The sequence below is a fragment of the Peromyscus maniculatus genome, chromosome 18 (genome assembly GCF_049852395.1).
Source record: "Peromyscus maniculatus bairdii isolate BWxNUB_F1_BW_parent chromosome 18, HU_Pman_BW_mat_3.1, whole genome shotgun sequence".
NCBI classification, from domain to species: domain Eukaryota; kingdom Metazoa; phylum Chordata; class Mammalia; order Rodentia; family Cricetidae; genus Peromyscus; species Peromyscus maniculatus.
In genome coordinates, this window is record NC_134869.1 from 10,301,917 (window position 1) to 10,323,387 (window position 21,471).

Below are 21,471 nucleotides of genomic sequence, written 5' to 3' on the forward strand. Positions count from 1 at the left end.
AGATCCACCTGGCTCTGCCTCCCTAGTGCTGTGATTAAAGGCATGCACCGCCGCCGCCGCCGCCGCCGCCGCCGCCGCCGCCGCCGCCGCCGCCACCACCACCACCACCACCACCACCACCACCACCACCACCACCTGGCCTCATTTTCAGGTCTTAAACAATTTTGTTTCCTTTAATGATTAGTTTGTTTTATCTTGGCATAATTTACATTGTATATTGGTTTACTCCAATTGTTTGTATTTTCCTAGCTTTCTTCGGGGATTTATTGATTTCCTCCAATTGTTTGTTTATCCTTTCATGACTTTACTTAAGGTATTCATTTTCTTTTTAAGGGCCTCTATCATCTCCATATATTTGGTTTTAAGGTTTTTTCCCTGTATTTCAACTGGTAGATTATTCAGGGCCTGCTGTGGTAGGATAGCTGCACTCTGGTGGTAACATATTGCCCTGGCTGTTATTAATCATGTCCTTATGTTAGGCATCAGGTTTGGGGTGATTATAGGTAAAGGTGCTGGTTTCTGACTTTATCTTGGTTAGATGTGAGTTTTGTTCCTGGGTTTCTGTTTCTTCTCCTGAGTTTCAGAGTATATGTTTGCTGAATGTTTCCTTTTTTCCTGGACTTACTGAATCATGTGTTCAAGGGAGAATGCTTGCTGGTGTTGGAAACTAGGGGAAGGAGAGATGAGGGGTAGATTATCTTTGGGATCTATAGGAGACATAGAGAGTAGAGAGGGGAAGCTGCCTCTGGTGGTCTACTGCAATAATAGGGGTAACTATTAAAATCAGGTCTGGGATGAGAGATAATGTGGTAGATCTGTGGACAGCCTTCTGGAAGATATGACAATTAGTAGATCAAGGGTGCTGCCCCAGTTGGGTGCTTTGACATAGACATGAGGTGGGAAGGGCAGGGCACCTGGGGATAGTCTTTGGATTTCACAGGAGTTATGAACAGGTGGAGGAGAAGCTGCAGCTGAAGTTCTGTTGCAGCCCTAGGGACAGCCCTAAGTATTGGATATTGGGAAATAGAGATTGGGGAAGGTCTATGGGTAGCCTACCTGGACTCATACCCAACATCTTAATACTGACTCATCAAGTTCCCAGGGTTCATTTATTTACTTCTTTCTTTATTTTTGTTTCTGTTATTATTTAATCTGTAAAAGACTTAGCTTATTGGATAAAAATTACTCTGTGGGCTGTGCATGACATTCAGCAAATATTCTTCTTGGGGTTGACCTTAGTTCAGAAGCCAACACTCAAGTTGAGAGGCTCATAACCACCTGATGTTACAGATCCAGGGATCCAACACACTCTTTGGTGTATCACTTGTACACACATAGAAAACCTCTGTCACACATAAAACATATAAATAAAAATGAGGATATACTTGTTTTAAAAAATGCTTATGACTTATAAAACAATTAGAGGAAAACAGGTTGGTTTAGGTATATAATACAAATCATACAACATTGATTTAAAAGTCTCTTATCCAGCACTTGATTTGAAAATTTTGCATTTTCACACTCTGATGCAGACTTACATCCATCTAGTCATCAATCGTAGGAAACAAAAGGATTATGAAATGATCCTAACAGACATTCTTTCCTTTATTAAAAGATAATGAGATAATTTTAGTAGTCAAAACCTTTTTCTACAATGTAGAACTGTCAGACCTCAAGTGAACCCATCCAATGTTGCTAGAACAGTCCTTCTCACTCAACCTATTTTCTATTATTGGCTAAGGAGAGAACTGGGGTGCACAGCGTGAGTGGTGGTCAGTGATTTTTTTATTTTGATTTTCTTTATAATCTTACAGTTCTTGTTCAAGAGACCATGTTAACTATGTAGGTCTCTCTTTGTGTCTCCTTTATTCAGTTGTACCATCTAGGTTTTGTCAATTCTTTATTAGTTATAATTTGGTTATATTTTTTCTGCAAAATGATGGACCTCCCCCTATTTTTATTTTCTGAAAAATTACTATATTATGGTATGAGTTCCTTGAGTATATTGGTTTGGAGACTTTCTGAGGAGAAACATCATTAGTTTACTCTTTTTGATCTTAGAAGCTTCTTTCTCCTCACTTCTTGACATACATGTGTTTTCCAGTTGTTACTATCATCAGTGTTTGCATTGTTGCTATTTAAGTTATTGACATTGTTGATAAATTGGCTTTGGGTTTTTAAAACCTTCTCATATATTATTGTGTCTGTGTCCCAGTTACTTCCAGCTGTCAACATACAGAGCCTATAATTGTCTGTGGGAACCTCAGTTGAGGATGTGACCCATCAGAATGGCTGGGTGCTATGTCTTTGAGAGATTTTGTTGATTTCTGATTGATGTATGAAGGCCCTCCCAGTGATGGCACAATATCCCTAAGAAAGTTGGCCTGGGCTGGATAAGAGAGCTAGCTGAGCATGACACAATGACCAAGTAACAGAGAAAGCTACTAAACAATAGTTTAGTTAAATGATTTTTGTCTCAATTTGCTAGCTTGAACTTCTATTCTAAGTTCCCACAATGATGGATTGTGACCTGACAGAATCAGCCAAATAAACCCATTCATTACCTGTGGTGCTTTTGGGTAGATAACTCAATCACAACATGAAACAAAATAGAACATAATGTGGTACAGCAAAAGTGATTTTGTTCCTGCAAAGAACAAGGGAATGATGACTTTTGCCAAAAGGTTAAATATATCAATCCAGATTTACATGCCTCGGACTCTCCCATGTAAGTACTGGCAATTGGGCCCACTTATATGCAAGATCAACAAGAACTCTTAACTTCTGAGCTGTCTCTCTTGTACTGTGTTGATTATTTATGATCAATATTTATGTTGCTAATGGTTTCATCTGTCTATTTGTAGCTGTTTAAATGCATAGTTCCTTTTGGTAAGATTTACTAAGGTTACCATTTAAACTGAAGCAATTCAGGTATCTGGAAAATGAATCCAGAACTCAAGTGATTATGTATTTCTTTGTAGAAACTTCATTTAAAAAACCTCTGAGTTCTTCCTATCATTATTGTTTGTTTGATTGATTTTTGCACAGGAGACAGGTTCTTAATTTTTACTTCTTGCTCTCCTAGAACTGATTGCATAGTATAGGCTAGTTTTCAACTCAGATGCTGATATACCTGCCTCTTTTATCTTAATGCTGGGAGTAAAGGCATGAGCCAATACACCAAGCTTGCTCATCTTTTTTGTAGTTAGTAACTATTCATACAGTTTCTCTAACATGTAATCAGTACTGATGATGGGTTATCTTGTCACTCTATCTGGTAATATGTATTTTCTTATAAGCTGATATCCCATTCAAAGCATTCAGAAATGATAGAGGTAAATTCCCTATTCAGTTTCATTCTAAAGTGGCTAAATGATATTATTATTATAATTGTATCATAGAATAAGTGTTTGAAATACCAGAATTATGTGAGTATATTGTTAAAGAAGCATGCATTTACAATGATGTTAGCATCTTATATCTTGTTGTATGCATGGGCATGACACATTTACATATGGCAAATTTTAGGATGCAGTGACCTATAATGATGTACATGTCAACTTCACTCAGGAAGAGTGGGCTTTGCTGGATCCTTCTCAGAAGAATCTCTACAAAGATGTGATGGTGGAAACTTACAGAAACCTCACTGTTATAGGTAATACTGTAAATTTCCTTCACATTTTAAAATAAGGGGACAACTAGTTCATGGTTATAGATACTCTTCTGTAATTTGATTGAGTCTGAGGAAGAATGAGGTGAAGATATTAAGCATAGTTTTAAAGACAATTGAAGGGAGTTACTTTAATTTTGCACAATTTCCAATAATATTTCATACATTTCCTGGTATAATATTCTAGGCTACACATGGGAAGATAATATTGAAGAGCACTGTCAAAGTTTTCGAAGACATGGAAGGTAATTTTCATGTGCAACCTGATACAAATGTTCCTCTGGAGATATTTTAATGTATCTGTAACTTTTAAATAATAGCATCAGTATAAATAATTACAGTTTAAAGTACATTGATGATTATTAAATGATTTCAATACCATATACCTCAATGACAAGTGAATTGTGTTTTTATGTCATTCTTTCAAGAATGAAGACTAGAGTCAATGCCTTAACAGATATCACCATTTGAATCACATAGCTCCATCAGAGCTATGATGTAGAACTGACTATCCATTTAGTTTCCTACTATTTATATTACAAAAGTTATGCTCATTAATTATGTAATAAGATTAAGTTCAAAAACTTCTCATAAGCAAACAGTTCATAGTAAAATATTGTTACTCATGTATTCATTCTGACATCTAAATTTAGTGAAAATAGTAGTTAGAGTCAAGGGTTAAGAGGTGGTTGTTGTGGAGGAAACTTAATCCCCATACCACATGTTGATGAAGAACAGAAAGTCCAACTGTAAATGAAATGTTGAAATCTTTTAGTTCTTATTCTTCCCTTAATAGGTATATCATATGTCACTTTGAAAATATATACATAGGGACATAAAAAGAAGCAATATACATTTCTCCATCTTACAATAATTAAAATATACGTAATAATCCCCATGTTGAATACACTTGTTGAAGGTGATGCAAGTTACAAAAAATGATTTTTCAGCTTCATTGGTAATCCAGCAACAACCACACTGCAGTGAGTACCAGGATTGTGTAAATGCTTGTGTTTGCCCTAGTTCACTCTGGAAATATAGCAGGACTCACAGTTTAGGAAAATTTGTTAATGAAAGAAGTGAAATAAAGGTCTGAATTCATCGATTTCCCTTCAATGGTGTGAAAAATCATAGAGAAAACAGATGCCATCAATATGAGCCAGGTAATAAAGGATCTTACCACCACAGGAATCTTCAAATATGCAAAACAGTCCTTAATGAAGGGGAAAAACATAAGTGTAAATAATGGGCTAAAATCTTAAGATCTTCTTCCTCTTTACATTTAGACCAAATTGAAAAATAAATACATATAGATATACAGATTCAAGATTCAACATTGTAATGAATGTGGTAAATCTTTTACATTCACTAATTTTCCATGCAGGTATGAAAGAAGTCATACTACCGAGAAAGCTTCTAAATGTACTCAATGTGTTCTCCTAAAGCATGAAAGAACACATACTGGACATACACCATATGAATGTAATCAAAATGTTAAAGCCTTTGAATGTCCCAGTCATCCACAAAGGCAGGAAAGAAGACATACTGGAGAAAAACCCTATGAATGTAATCAACATGGTAAAGCCTTTGCAGAAGACAATTATCTTCAAGTACATGAAAGAACACATACTGGAGAGAAAACCTATGAATGTAATCAGTGTGGTAAAGCCTTTATGCATCACAGTCATCCTCAAAGGCACAAAAGAACACATTCTGGAGAGAAATCCTATGAATGTAAACAGTGTGGTAAAGCCTTTTCCTGTCAGAGTTGTCTTCAAAGTCATAAAAGAACACATCCTAGAGAGAAAACCTATGAATGTAATCACTGTGGTAAAGCCTTTATGCATCACAGTCATCTTCAAAGGCACAAAAGAACACATACTGGAGAAAAACCATATAAATGTAATCAGTGTGGTAAAGCCTTTTCATGTAAGAGTTATCTTCAAAGCCATAAAAGAACACATACTGGAGAGAAACCCTATGAATGTAATCAGTGTGGCAAAGCCTTTTCACGTCAGAATTATTTCCACAGTCATAAAAGAACACATATTAGAGAGAAACCCTATGAATGTAATCAGTGTGGCAAAGTCTTTTCATGTCAGAGTTATCTTCACAGGCATAAAAGAACACATACTGGAGAGAAATCCTATGAATGTAGTCAGTGCAGTAAAGCCTTTTCATGTCAGAGTTATCTTCAAAGTCATACAAGAACACATACTGGAGAGAAATCCTACGAATGTAATCAGTGTGGTAAAGCCTTTTCGTTTCGGAGATATCTTCAAATTCATAAAAGAACACATACTGGAGAGAAACCCTATGAATGTAATCAGTGTGGTAAAGTCTTTGCACAATACAGTCATCTTCAAAGGCACAAAAGAACACATACTGGAGAGAAACCCTATGAATGTAATCAGTGTGGTAAGGCCTTTTCATGTCAGAGTTATCTTCAAAGTCATAAAAGAACACATACTGGTGAGAAACCCTATGAATGTAATCAGTGTGGTAAAGCCTTTTTATGTCAAGGTCATCTTCAAAGGCATAAAAGAACACATACTGGAGAGAAACCCTATGAATGTAATCAGTGTGGTAAAGTCTTTGCACAAAAGAGTCATCTTCAAAGTCATAAAAGAACACATACTGGAGAGAAACCCTATGAATGTAATCAGTGTGATAAAGTCTTTGCACAAAGCAGTCATCTTCAAAGTCATGAAAGAACACATACTGGAGAGAAACCCTACGAATGTAATCAGTGTGGTAAAGCCTTTTTATGTCATAGTTATCTTCAAAGGCATAAAAGAACACATACTGGAGAAAAACCCTATGAATGTAATCAGTGTGGGAAAACCTTTGCTGAAGACAGTTATCTTCAAGTACATGAAAGAACACATACTGGAGAAAAACTCTATGAATGCAATCAATGTGGTAAAGTCTTTGTATGACACAGTCAACTTCGCAGGCATGAAATTATACAAACTGGAGAGAAACCCACAAAAACACAGGCAATAGATAACACCACAGCAGTAAACCCCAAAGAAAAGAAGCACACACAATACCACCAAAAAATAACAGGAATGAACAAGCACTGGTCATTAATATTTTTTAATATCAATGGACTTAATTCACCTATAAAAAGACACAGGCTAACAGTATGGATACAAAAGCAGGACACATCTTTCTGCTGTATATAAGAAACACCTCAGATTCAAACATAGACATTATCTAAGAATAAAAGGCTGGGAAAAGTCTTTCCAATCAAATGGTCTTAAGAAGCAAGCAGGTGTAGCCATCCTAATATCCAGCAAAATAGGCTTCAAACTAAAATCAATGAAAAGAGATCAAGAAGGACATTACATACTCATCACAGGAAAGATCCACCAAGATGAAGTTTCAATTCTGAACATTTATGTCCCAAACACAAGGGCACCCACAAATGTAAAAGAAACATTACTAATGCTTAAATCAAATATGAAATACCACACATTAATAGTGGGAAACTTCAACACCCCACTCAGTGGATGCTGAAAAGGCATTTGACAAAATCCAACACCCTTCATGATAAGGGTCTTGGAGAGAACAGGAATACAGGAAACATACCTAAACATAGTAAATGAAATTTTCAGCAAGCCAATATCAACATCAAATCAAATTTAGAGAAACTCAAAGCTATTCCACTAAAATAAGGAACAATGCAAGGATGTCCATTCTCCCCATACTTATTCAATATAGTACTTGAAGTTTTAGCCAGAGAAATAAGAAAATATAAAGAGATCAAGGGGATACAAATTGGAAATGAAGTCAAGCTTTCCCTACTTGCAGATGACATGATAGTATACATGAGTGACCCCAAAAATTTGACCAAAAACTCATACAGCTTATAAACACCTTCATCAATGTAGCAGGATACAGTATTAAATAAAAAAAATCAGTAGCCATCCTTTATACAATTGACAAACAGGCTGAGAAAGAAATCAGAGGTACACCCTTTACAATAGCCACAAGTGATATAAAATACCTTTGAGTAACTCTAAATAAGCAAGAACAAGAACTTTAAGTGTCTGAAAAAAGAAATTGAAGAAGATGTCAGAAAATGGAAAGATCTCCCATGCTCATGGATAGGCAGGATTAATAGAGTAAAAATGGCAATCTTACAAAAGGCAATCTACAGATTCAATGCAATCCCCATAAAAATACCAACACAATTCTACACAGACCTGGAAAGAACAATATTCAACTTCATATGGAATAACAAAAAACTCAGGATAGCCAAAAGAATCCTGTACAGTAAAACAACCTCTGGAGGCATCACGATTCCTGACCTCAAACTCTGCTATTGAGCTACAATAATAAAAACAGTTTGGTACTGGCATAAAAACAGACATGTGGATCAATGGAATTGAATTGAAGATCCTGACATTTCCCCGTACACTTATGAACATATAATCTTTGATAAAGAAGCCAAAACTGTATAATGGAATAAAGAAAGCATCTTCAACAAATGGTGCTGGCATAACTGGATGTCAACATGTAGAAGGCTGCAAATAGATCCATATCTTTCACCATGTACAAAACTTAAGTCCAAATGGATCTAAGACATCAACATAATTCCAGTTACTCTGAACCTGATAGTAGAGAAAGTAGGATTTAGTTTTGAATGTATTGGCACAGGAGATCTCTTCTTAAATATAACACCAGTAGCATAGATACTGAGAGAAACAATTAATCGATGGGACCTCTTGAAAGTGAGAAGCTTTTGTAGAGCCAAGGATACGGTCAACAAGACAAAGCAACAGCCTACAGAATGGGAAAAGATCTTCACCAACCCCACATCTCAGAGAGGGCTGATATCCAGAATATATAAAGAACTCAAGAAATTAGACATCAAAATGCCCAACAGACTGCTGGCAATGGTCAAGAGACAGCCAGGACTGACCTACTCTGGTGATGGAATGGCCAAACACCCTAATAGTTGTTCCATAAACCCCATCCAAGGACTGAGGAATCTGGATGCAGATATCCACGGCTAGGCCCCAGGTAGAGCGTTGGGAGTCTAATTAGTGAGAAAGAGGAGGGTTTACTGAGCGAGAATTGTTGAAACCAAGGTTGAATAAAGCACAGGGACAAATAACCAAATGAATGGAAACACATGAACTATGAACCAAAGGCTAAGGGGCCCCCAACTGGATCAGGCCCTCTGAATAGGTGAGACAGTCGATTGGCTTGATCTGTTTGGGAGGCATCTGGTCCTGGGCTCATTGCATGAGTTAGCTGTGTGAAACCTGGGACTTACGCAGGGACACTTGGCTCAATCTGGGAGGAGGGCACTGGACCTGCCTGGACTGAGTCTATCAGTCGATCCCAGTCCTCGGGGGAGACCTTGATCTGGAGGAGGTGGGAATGGGGGGTGAGCTTGGGGGAAGGGGAGGGGGCAGGAAGGGAGAGAACAAGGGAATCTGTGGCTATTATATAGAACTGAATAGTATTGTAAAATAAAACAAATAAAATATAAAAAAAAGATATCAAAATTGAAAAAAAAAGAAATGGGCTACAGAGCTAAACAGAGAATTCTCAACAGAAGTTCAAATGGTTGAAAGACATTTAAGGAATTGCTCAACATTCCTAATCAGCAGGGAAATGAAAATCAAAATGACTCTGAGATACCACATTACACCTGTCAGAATGGCTAAGGTCAAGGTCAAAACACTGCAGACACCTTATGCTGGAGAGGATGTGGAACAAGGGGAACTCTCCTCCACTATTGGTGAGAATGCAAGCTTGTACAGCCACTTTGGACATCAATATGGTGCTGTTTTAGAAATTGGGAATCAATCTCTCCAAAGACCCAGCTATACTACTCTTGGGCATATACCTCAGGAATGCTCAATCATACCACATGCTCAGCTATGTTCATAGCAGCATTATTTGTCATAGCCAGAACCGGGGAACAATCTAATGTCCTTCTACTGAAGAATGTATAAATAAAATGTTGTATATATATGCAATGGTGTACTACTCAACAGAAAAAAAATGACATAATGAGGTTTGCAGGCAAATGGATGGATCCCGAAAAAAGTCATCCTGAGTGATGTAACCCAGACTCAGAAAGACAAACTTGGAATGTAATCACTCACAGGTGGATACTAGATGTAAAGCAAAGGATGACTAGACTGCTACTTACAACTCCAGGGAGACTACCTAGTAAAGAGGACCCTAAGAAAGACACAGAGACCACCCAATGACAGAGAAATGGAAGAGATCTACAGGAGCAAACTGGACATGAGGGAGGGAAATGAAGGTCAAGGGTTGGGGGAAAGATAACTTGGGAAACAAGAGATCCCAGCTGGATCAAAAACAGAGAAGAAGAACAAGGAAAGAGACACTATGATAGATGAAGACCCCATGGGAATAGGAAAAAGCAAAATGCTAGACATCCACAAAGATACCTCTACAATAATCTACTGGCAATGGTCAAGAGAAAGCCCAAAGTGAACTACTCTGGTTCTCAGATGGCCAAACACCCTAACTGTTTTGGTAGAACTCTCATCCAATGACTGATGGAGCATGGCCCAGGTCCAAGATGGAGCTCCGGGAGTCCAATCGGCAAGAAAGAGGAGGGATTGTATGACGAGAGATGTTGAGATCATGATTGGAAAAAGCACAGGGACAAATAGCCAAACTAGTGGAAACACATGAACAATGAATTAATTGCTGAGGAGCCCCCAATTGAATCAGTCCCCCTCGATAAGTGAGACAGTCAATTGTTTGGGAGACCCCCAGGCAATGGGACCAGGACCTGCCTTAGTGCATGAGCTGGCTTTTTGTAGCCTGGGGCCTATACAAGGACACTTTGCTCAGCCTGAGTAAAGGGAGGAGGGGACTGGATCTGCCTCAACTGAATCTACCAAGCTGAGCTGAATCCCTAGGGGAGTCCTTGTCCTGTAAGAGATGGAAATGGGGTGTGAATTGGGGGGACACGGGGTTGGGGTGGGAGAAGGAAGGACAGGGGAATCCATGGCTGATGTGTAAAATTAAATTCAATCATAAAATTAAAAGAGCAATAAAAATATAAAATTGTGTATCAAGTTGACAATGTGTACAGTTGTGATAGCTATTTTTGGTTGCCAAATTTAATACATCTGGAATTAACTAAAACTCAAAATTGGTGGGGCATGCCTGTGAGGTATTTTTGTTTAATTTTAAGAGAGAAGATCCACGAGTAATCCTGATGTTTGCATTAGGAATACATTCTTTAATCTGGATATTGAGGGGAAAAAACACCTTTAACTCAGATATCTTGAGCCCCCAAACCCCACCTGTATTATCAGCCAGGCCTTGTGCTGGTAGCCGATATACAGAGATGGAAGAAGGGAGCTTTTGTTCTTTAGCTACTTGCTCTCACCTTGCTAGCAAGTCCATTCCTTCACTGGCATTGGAGCCAAGTACTTTGGGATTCCAGACTATACTACTGATGGGCTGAGACTTCAAGCGTAGTGGACTGTGCATCTACTGGATTCTTGGACTTTGTCATCATAGCCAGCCAAGGTTCAATTAGCTGGACTAGAGTCTGTAAGTCATTGTATAAAGTAGTCTCTAGTATATGTAAAAATTCATTATGTAAGTTGTCACCTTAAAGAACCCTAACCAATGCACCGAAGAGGTATATGAGTTTTAGAGAAGTTTGGGCCTCACAACAGCCATATCTCAGTTATAAATTCCACATGGTCACATTCCCTTAGCCTGTTTTTCAGGTGATGCTTTGATGCTGGCCTACAAGGTGTCTATAGCTTCTGGGCAAGAAAGTAAAATAACACAAGACTGAAATTTCTCAAATGGAACAAACAATTACTAACTAAATGAGTAATTATATGAGGTGGAGAGGTTCTAGCTTAAGTGAGGAATGAAAAACAAGATGTCTGAGCTTCTGTGGGCCAAGACATGGCATACATGCACACACACACACACACACACACACACACACACACACACACACACACACCCTACCATCCACATGAAGATCAGAGAGTAGATTATTTTTACACCTGATGTGACAGCTCCAGTCTAGAGACCCACAGGATAACTTCCTTTACACATCAAATCTCTGCCTCACTCTCAGTCTCTGAAGTCAGAGCTATCCCAGAGGAGCTTCACCAGAGTAAATAAGTTTCTGGAATAACTTTCTCAATATAATCTGAGATCCGCTGTGGTAATAGAGGAGCATCAACCACTTCTCTCCTTTTTCAGTTTTGCGCAGAATCACTCTGCACCAGAGACATGTGGCCCCTGATGCAGGCTCCATCGACTCCATCTAGTCATGAAGTTCCTTCCATCATTGCTTATCTGGACCATCAAGAGGGGTTCCTAATCCTACCTCTACCCTGCCCCAGGGTCTTCTCCATTCTGCATTTCATCAGACAGGCTTAATAGGTGTTGTCAACCTAGAAGAGATCTAGCAAATCTGTTCCAATCTGAGAGTCAGTGAGACTTGGGCAGGATCCTGAGCCTATGAGAGCCCTGAATGGATGTGTGGCAGCCTAAGACAATTAGCATGCCTGTCCATACCGGTTCCAAGGTACTACAGTCTTTGGTTGGGAGTGATCCAATCCACCTAATACAGCACACATGGATGGGAGGACAAAGGTCAATTGCAGGGACTGTGGAGATGGCTCATCCATTAAGAGCATTTATTGCTGTCTCAGAAGACCCACAGGACAGCTAACAAACCTCTTTAACTTAAATTCTAGATGGACTCTGTCCTCACCTGGCTTCCATGGGAATTGCATGTATGTGGTGGCAAAACACCCCTAAGGATAAAGAAAAGCACCACAAAATTATCCTAAATTCTCTTGCAGGAGATCAACTCTGCTTTTCAGTTATTACTCATGTTGTATTTAAAAAAAACCAGAGGCAGATTACTTTTTACTTCCTGATTTCCTTTATACAAGTTTAGGGAATGTTCTCATTTCCTGAGAGGCCTGGAGCAATATACTTGTGTTTCGCTTTAATTTGGTGTACATGAAGATTCCGTGAACATGTGTGTACAGTGTACAACATTTTACTGGTAGCTAAATATATGACCTCAAGGATACAATATGTCTAATTTTTCTATTATGTAGTGGGTATACGTGAGGTAGGCTATACACCAACATCCAAGTCGCCATCCCCCTGTGTATCCCTGAGGCCCATGGCTGGGAAATCCTTGTGCAGCCTGAGCTTCCTGGAACTTACTGGGATACATCCAAGCCTGTGAGTTCTGGGTTTACAGCAGTGTGAAACCTCATGTACTGAACAAGAGTCTTAGAGTGAAAAGTTGAATTTTATTTTATTCATAAAAATATATTCATTTTATTCAATGGGGGTTTTCTTTTTTTTTTTTTTTTTTTTTTTGGTTTTTCGAGACAGGGTTTCTCTCTGCGTAGCTTTGCGCCTTTCCTGGAGCTCACTTGGTAGCCCAGGCTGGCCTCGAACTCACAGAGATCCGCCTGGCTCTGCCTCCTGAGTGCTGGGATTAAAGGCGTGCGCCACCACCGCCCGGCTCAATGGGGGTTTTCAAAACAGCAGTCATTATATACAGTGTATAGCCTTAGCAAACTATTAAAACAATGACAAGAAGAAAAATATAACAAAATTAACCCAACCTTAAACAAAAATGAAGAAAACCAAAAAGCAAAGAATAAATATCCCAAGATATAAAACAAAAATATTAAGGAAATTTCAGTTTCCTTTGGAATTACATTATGGAAGAGCAAAAGCAGTAAGGAACTGGCTTATTCTCTATAGTAAATAATCTTCAGCAACACTTGCACATGACATGGCATCAGCTTCTGCACTACACTAGAGAGAATCTTGTTTTTGGTGTGGTCTGTCTGGATGGCAGTGTGACATTAACACCATCTTCCTTGTAAGATTTTTCATCACATATGGAGTCAGGGTTTTTAGCAATTTGTGTTGTGTTCTCTGTATATTAGACTTGTTTCTGACACAAACTTTTCTGAAGGATAGTGAGCCAACAGATGTGGATCAGATTGTGCCTGCATCACCTGATGGTAGGTTGATATTTGCACCAGTATTGAGTTCACAGCTGAAAAGAGGTGGCATTTTCTGAGGAGGGCTTGAACCTGTAGTATAGAATGTCATGCCTTCAAGGTGTCTCTGGCTTCTTCCAGCCTTCTCAGGCTTCTTAACATGTGCTTTCAGGTAAAATCAGCAAAGAAACTATGATTTAGATACAGTTTTGCTGTGCACATGGCAAGAAAATCAGGGCCTATTTATCCCTAATAAACAAAAGTTAAGGAAGGAAACACACCCCATGATCCCTGGCTGCTGGGGATGGGGCTCAATGGTGGCTTACTTGCCTGAGACATAGTGTTTCTGCTTTAGCTGTTCCATTTGCAGGAGGCTCTCCTCCTGGGCTGTGGTCTGCTCCACTTCCTGCTGGAGGTTTTCAAACCTAGGGGAGGAAGACAGCTGGGACACAAGCCTGGTGGGGACCTGCCATGTCAGCTTTTGAGCCCCCACCAGATATACCCAGCTAGACAATCGAGCATTACCTTTCAGGTGAGTTCTTTCCCTTAACTTTTAAAATCTGCTAGACATTACACTGGAAAATACACACTGTGCTGGAATAGAAAAAAAACAGCATATTTCTTCAACAGCCAAAGACATCATTTTGGAGAAATATCAGTATGCGAAGGTCTGAGGCACAGGTCAGGAATGATGTTTAATTCACCTGATTAGATGCCAGGTGAATGCGAACCTCCTGGAAAACTCTATGCCTGCCCTCTAGTGGAACCTACACAGCAATGCAGAGAAGGCCTTGCTTATTCCTACATCTCAGAACCCTGCATGGGCTTAACTTGTCAACCCCTACTCTGTTTATGACCAGAGTAAATCTTCTCATGAGAAACTGATAAATAGTGCAGAGAGCCTGCAATCAGCACTGGGCTGCTGTATGCAAATCTGCCAAAGGGTAGACACTTATCTCTAAACGTGATATTCCTGATGGAAAATAAAGTTGCAGGAGGACACACTTTCCTTCATGATTGATGATCCCCTCTAGGTTTCTGGCTAATATGGGCATATTTGTGGGGAGATCTAATCTAAGAGCAGAGATACTCAGAGCATACTAGAGGACTCAGAATGGAAGAAGAGGACACAATCTCCATAAGAGCAAGAAGAAAACATATTGCGTCCAGGACAGAAGTTCCTATTGACTGAGCCAGCAATGACACTCTGAGGTGTTCTCTTCCTGACTGTGGCTGGAAGCTTTGCCAATTGAACAAGAAGACAGAGATCCAGGTACAGTGGACCCACTTGGATCCACCTGCTTCTTGAATCCTGGGCTCCTACCTCATCTGGGACACAGTGAAGTGATGCTGCAGCTTTGCTGCCAAGTCCCTTTGCCGGGTGAGCAGCTCCTTCTGCTTCATCAGGGACTGAAGATCTTCCTTGAGTCTTTGATGTTCCTGTTCATTAGAACATTGTGTTTTTAGGAGAGAGTTTCCTGCACTCCTGTACATATAGACACAGGCCTGCGTGCACACGTGTGCGCGCACGCGCACACACACACACACACACACACACACACACACACACTTGAACATACACATGTACATGGATGCACACATACAAGCACACACATTGAATACATGTTTAGTTTCCCAGATAATACTATTGTAAGACAAGATCACCTGGGATACTATGGAGAAGAAAGTGACCTATTGTTAACACACACCTTCTCTACCCTTATTCTAGCCCAGAAGCAAGAAAATACAGGATGCTCTAAACACAGGGATGTGGAGAAGGTTGTGTAATTTTACCCTGTTCTGATGATTTTTCATTTTATTTTTACTTTATATGTGCAGTTGTTCTGCCTGCCTGTGTGTCTGTATAACACATGCATGCCTGGTGACCTGGGAGAAGAACTCAGTGGGCAGATCAGTCAATGTAGTGCTTGCCTTGTAAACCTGTACACAGACAGGTGAACCTCAGGGTTCCTGACCAGTAATCCAAGCAAGTTCTTCATTCTGATCATTGAACGCTTAGTTCACCAGCACAGGATTACTGTATGGCAGTGGACCAGCCCCTTGGTCTCTCTCAATTCTTCTCAGTTCCTCCAAGGAAGGCAGCTTCCTCCTAAAGAAGCTCTGTAAACCACAGGTTGCTTCAGTTTAGGCCTAAAGCAAATAGTCAGAAAACTAGAAAATCTCTAAAATCTTGAGTCTATGTTAACCTTTCCTCCAAGTAAGTTTATTGTGTCAGCGTTTACTTTGAGTGACAGAAGGCTGACTAACTCATGGTCAAATAATTGCATATAATATTCCATGCTTCACAATATTCCATGGACCACATTGTACATTTTCCCTCATCAATGAAAGGCATCTGAAGAGTTTCTACCTGGGGAATATTCTGATGAGTCCTGCTATAACCCTGTTGTCCCCAACATTCTCTGTGGACACTTACTTTACATTCTGAATCAATGGTCCACCTGGAGTCTGCAGTTCAACTTTCTGAATTATTGTACATAGCTTCTCACAGGGATGCACCATTTTACACTACTGGCAATGTCTGAGAATTCTCATTTCTGCCAATACTCCATCAGGCAGATTTTAACTCAGTATGAAGAACTTTGGAATAAAAGCAGTTTCTGAGTTCTGCAGACACAACATGGAGTGGGTGCTTTAGAGTGTGATGAGCCTAAGGGGTGCACTGAGACAGCCTCTTCTCACACCTCAGGATAGCCGTGGGACTTAGGCTGGGCTGAGATGCATCCACAAGCATCTCTGCAGTGCAGAATTTCTCAGGGAATAAAGTCTAGGCCAAGCTCCAAAGACAAGGATAGCTCAACCAAGGTTAGGCAAAGGTGAAAGGAAAATGGCAGCAGACAATGAGGAGAAAAACAAAACAGGATGCAGTGAAGTCATCAGTGGTCAGCCACCATTCACCCAGGGTAGAGAAGGACACAAACCCTCAGGCAGCCTTTCCTGCCTCTCATTAGCCTCTTTCTCACCTTCATGTACCCCATTACTTTGTTTTTCTCCCAAGGATTTCTTTGCAGATAAATAATTCTGCCTCTACAAATACCTGAAAAACGTTTGGCTTGCATCAATTTTTGTCTTTTATTGTAGTTAGCTATGTGGTCATGCAGATTGATGGGCAGCTCCATCTGTTCTTTGACTGATGCAAAGTGGTACTAACCAGATTAGGCACAGTACCTTCTCATTTATATATGTCTCCATCATTCTTAAAGATGATCCCCAAACAAAGAAGTTTTTACCACCCAACTCATTGATCATACAGATAAGTAACAACCTCTGCACACCTGAGCTTGACCACACAAGACAAAGAGCCCATGGAAGAGGGCTGGACCTAAAGCCCAAGTTGATCCAAGTTGACCCATCATAGACTCCTCACTAAACCTGCCCAGACTTTTCCACAGAAGACAGTGACAGACCAGAGAATGGAAGTCACCCATTGTCATTACCCAATAACTTTTTACCAGATTACAGGGCATATTATGTGAAAATGGCCCAGGTCAGTCACTAGGAGGTGACTTAGGTCACCCACAGCACTTTCCATTTACCTGTTATCTGGTAAAAAGTTACTGGGTAATGACAATGAGTAAATACATGAACAACCTGGACATGAGTGGGAATAATGAAGGGCGAGGGTCAAGGGAAAGAGAGCCTGTGGGAGTGGTAGATCCCAGCTGGATCAAGAACAGAGAGGGAGAACAAGGAATAGGAGACCATGGTAAATGAAGACCACATGAGAAAAGGAAGAAACAAAGTGCTAGAGAGGCCCACAGAAATCCACAAAGATACCCCCACAATAGAGAGCTGGCAATGGTAGAGAGACAGCTGGGACTGACCTACTCTGGTGATGGGATGGCCAAACACCCTAATAGTCATGTCAGAACCCCCATCCAAGGACTGAGGAATCTGGATGCAGAGATCCACAGCTAGGCCCAGGGTGGAGCTCCAGGAGTTCAATTAGTGAAAAAGAGAAGGTTTTATATGAGCGAGAATTGTTGAAACCAAGGTTGGATAAAGCACAGGGACAATAGCCAAATGAATGGAAACACATGAACTATGAACCAAAGGCTGAGGGGTCCCCAACTGGATCAGGCCCTCTGAATAGATCTCTGAAGTATTTGAAGGCCACCTGGCCAAACATCCTAATTGTCCTGCTAGAAACCCCATCCAATGACTGAGGGAACCGGATGCAGAGATCCATGGCCAGGCCCCAGGTGGAGCTCGGGGAGTCCAATTGGTGAGAAAGAGGAGGGTTTCTATGAGCGAGAATTGTTGAGACCAAGGTTGGAAAAAAAGCACAGGGACAAATATACAAACAAAAGGAAACACATGAACTATGAACTAATAGCTGAGGAGCCCCCAACTGGATCAGACCCTCAGAATAAATAAGACAGTTGATTAGCTTGATATGCTTGGGAGGCATCCAGACAGTGGGACCGGGTCCTGTCCTCAGTGCATGAACTGGCAGTTTGGAACCTGGGGCTTATACAGGCACATTTGGCTCAGCCTGGAAGGAGGGGATTGGACCTGCCTAGACTGAATCTACCAGGTTGAACTCGATCCTCGGGGGAGGCTTTGCCCTGGAGGAGATGGGAATGGGGGTGGGCTGGGGGGAAGGCAGGGTGGGGTGGGGTAGGGTGGGGTGGGAGGGGGGAGAACAAGGGAATCTGTGGATGATATGTAAAATTAAATTTAATAAATAAATTTAAAAAATGAAAAAAAACAAAAAATAAACAAACAAAAAAGACTGATCGAGATGAAATAGTTTACAATGTATGTAAAAATGTACATAGGCTTGAAAGAGAGAGAAAAAGGAATATATACAGTTATATAAACACATAGTTTTTAAAAATAAAGTCTTTAAAAAATATTAATATAAAAAATAAGCCATGTAAAGATGTCTATCACACAGAGAATCTGGATTATGTTCTTTTTGATATTCATAACTGAATATTTGATTGTAAAGGCTGTTGAGTTATGCCAAAATGTATATTTTAAAGGTAGCTTGACTTCAAAATTCAGATGTAAGGATATGTTGCTTTGGAAAGGAGGCTCTGCTTTTGTTTCCACAGAAAGCCAGAGGCTATGGATTTGTTCCAGATTAAGATTCATCAGGCTTGACCAGCCAAGACCCCCTGAAAGGTCTCCAATGACACCATGGCCCAGATGATCCAACATCCAGAATGGTGTCAAGGCAACTGGCTCAGACAATACAGCCTCATGGACTACTCCATAATTTTAAAATTTTCTTTTGTCCCCATAAGATACAGTACCCCCCTCCAACAGGAAGTAGTAAGAGAAGCTTCGTCCAAATTCCCAAATATATCAAGCTGGCTTTGTAGATGGAATCGGCTCATTCCTTCTCTAAATCCAGACATATTCAAAAGAGTCTTTTGTCCTATATCAGAAGAGCCCTTTGGTGTAGGACAAAGAAAAACCAATATTTTTATTTAAAACAGGTTGATTATAAATGGTTGATTATAAATCTCTTTCTAAAAAAGAAAAGGGGATATGATATAGATATATAGGATATAGAGATGATAGGATAAAAGGGTAGATTCATGAACCTACTTTTAAAGACCAACAACTTGCTTAAAATGTTTTGCATTGGTATAGATTTTAGTCTATTGATACAAGTTTAAACTTAATTTTGTTATACTGTATATATATTTCTATTGTCATTTGAAATATTATGTTTATGTAACTTATTTAGATTGTAATGGATAATTAAGAAATACAGATTAATAATTAGTCTTCTATGATAGTCAAACTTGTAGCATGTTAGTCAAGTTTTCTAGGTATATATAGATATATTTCAGATAGACAGGCAATCTTCAAACACTTCAAAGACCCACAGAATATGCCACTTAAAATGTTTTTAAAAATTTATACTTTCTGGATATTGAGACATGTCTGCTCCTGGCAGCACCAATATACTTCAGTGAGGAGGATGAGCATTGACGACACTCCATATGGAGTTTATCTTCACCTTGGCAAAAATAGCCATTTGGGCAAGAAACTGGTCTTGCCTGGACTGCTTGATTGACTGGACATGCAGGACCCATAGGAAGGTGATCACTGAATTTTGCTTGGCAAAACGGTCCTTCAGGTTCCTGCTTCACAGGGGAAACTACCAGATATTCTACAGGACACTGAAAAAAATGACTGATATACTCTATCCCTGTGGGCTGAAGACAGATGGCGCAACTTTACAAAGGAACATTAGGTGACTTTCCAGGCTGCCAGCTGTCTCTGTCTACCCTGCAAGACTCCAGAAAGTTGCTTGCATCGTTCTCCTGTTTCTCAGGTAATATTATATCCATCTGAGGTCTTTGATGTAGTTGAAGGTAGAGAGTAACAATTTTCCTTAGTTATGATAAAAGATAAGTTAGATATAAACCTTAGACTCACAAATATAAGATAGGATATCTTCTTTAATTTTGCCAAATAAACTGGTTATTATAAATAGACTAGACATTATAGCTATAATTCTTGCTTGATAATTGTTTTGATATCTATAATTTTACTGTGCAAAAGTTAAAACCTTCCTTTTAGAAAAAAAGAAAATGGGAAGTGCTGTGGGATTCTCTGTATGTTACGTGTGTTGCTTGATTGGGTAATAAATAAACACTGATTGGCCAGTATCCAGTCAGGAAGTATAGATGGGACAAAAGGAAGAGAATTGGATGAAGCTGAGGGCTGAGGAGAGAGACCTGCCAGCCACCACCATGACAAGTGAGATGTAAGGTATTGGTAAGCCACAAGCCACATGGCAAAGTATAGACTAGTAGAAATAGGTTAATTTAAGATAAAAGAAGTAGACAGCATGAAGCCTGAGCCATTAGGCCAAACAGTTTAAATAATATAAGCATCTGTGTGTTTATTTTATAAGTGGGCTGTTGGACTGCTGGGCTTGGCGGGACCCAGAGAGAAAACTCTCTAGCTACAGAGGCACCTCAACAGAGCAGCTGCAGCTTTGACCATTCCTAGCTCCCTGCCAAACTAACCATGTAATATTCTCAACCCTGCTCTGCTCTTGAAGAACTCTGAGGGCCTGGATAGGCCCATTGCTTCTCAGAAATTCTTAGCTCCTGAGCCCCACTTCTGAAAGCACCAGCTGAAGCCTTCCTACTTCAGGAACCTCCCCATCCCTTTCCCAGGACTCACTGTGCTTTCTCCAGGACCATTTATTTCTTGATGTGTGACATGGAGACTGAAAGCCATCTTCCTTCTGCCTCCCCTTGGTCTGCCTGTGCTCTCCATCCTGTCTCCCAAGAATCCTGTTCAGTCTAGTCAGCATGTCTGTAAGTGAAACATGAGACACTGCACAAATGCCCCAATGACAGTTGGTGTTGCCACAACACTGGTGACATCACATAGAATGCCAAGGCTCTCCAGGATACAGGAGAATGTTCATGTGCTGAAGTCACATGGTATAGCAATTACATCCTTGCTATATACCTCACCCATAAGTGTCTTGAAACCAAGTTGACATTTCCAGGAGCCTCTGGGGTCACAGTGAAAGCCTTTAGGTATTGGTAAAGTTCTCCTGGTCCTACCAGGTTCCCACAGTCTGGAGGTTCAGCAGCTGCTCAAACCCAAGTAAACACAGAGAGGCTTATATTAATTAAAATTGCCTGGCCATTAGGTCAGGCATATTACTGACTAGCTATTACACTTAAATCAACCCATAATTTTTATTTATCTTCAGCCACATGTCTTGGTACCTTTTCTCAGTTCTACCTTCACATCTTGCTCCTTCTGTGTGACTGG

General features: G+C 40.0%; 1 protein-coding gene and 1 long non-coding RNA gene across 2 annotated transcripts; one reads left to right on the top strand and one right to left on the bottom strand.

Annotated features, from left to right (window-relative positions):
• The first annotated feature begins 3,621 nt into the window (after positions 1-3,621).
• Positions 3,622-7,115, top strand: LOC143269382 (uncharacterized). Its single transcript, XM_076554479.1, has 3 exons — positions 3,622-3,655; positions 3,858-3,915; positions 5,451-7,115. Exons 1-3 carry the CDS (start codon positions 3,622-3,624, stop codon positions 6,607-6,609), a joined length of 1,251 nt encoding a protein of 416 aa, XP_076410594.1. The 3' UTR covers positions 6,610-7,115.
• A 6,090-nt stretch (positions 7,116-13,205) lies between these two features.
• LOC143269385 (uncharacterized) lies at positions 13,206-21,021 on the bottom strand. Its single transcript, XR_013045789.1, has 4 exons — positions 20,866-21,021; positions 15,014-15,129; positions 14,215-14,283; positions 13,206-14,114 (listed from the first exon to the last, which is right to left on the bottom strand). It is a non-coding gene; the product is annotated as an uncharacterized LOC143269385 (long non-coding RNA).
• Between the last annotated feature and the right edge of the window lie 450 nt (positions 21,022-21,471).

Excerpts from the sequence above, each read along its gene's own strand:
- LOC143269382 (XM_076554479.1), top strand. The coding sequence starts at position 3,622 with ATGGTGGAAACTTACAGAAACCTCACTGTTATAG. Across the intron at positions 3,656-3,857 it reads CAGAAACCTCACTGTTATAG|GCTACACATGGGAAGATAAT; the intron begins GTAATACTGTAA and ends ATAATATTCTAG. Across the intron at positions 3,916-5,450 it reads AGTTTTCGAAGACATGGAAG|TCATAAAAGAACACATCCTA; the intron begins GTAATTTTCATG and ends TTGTCTTCAAAG.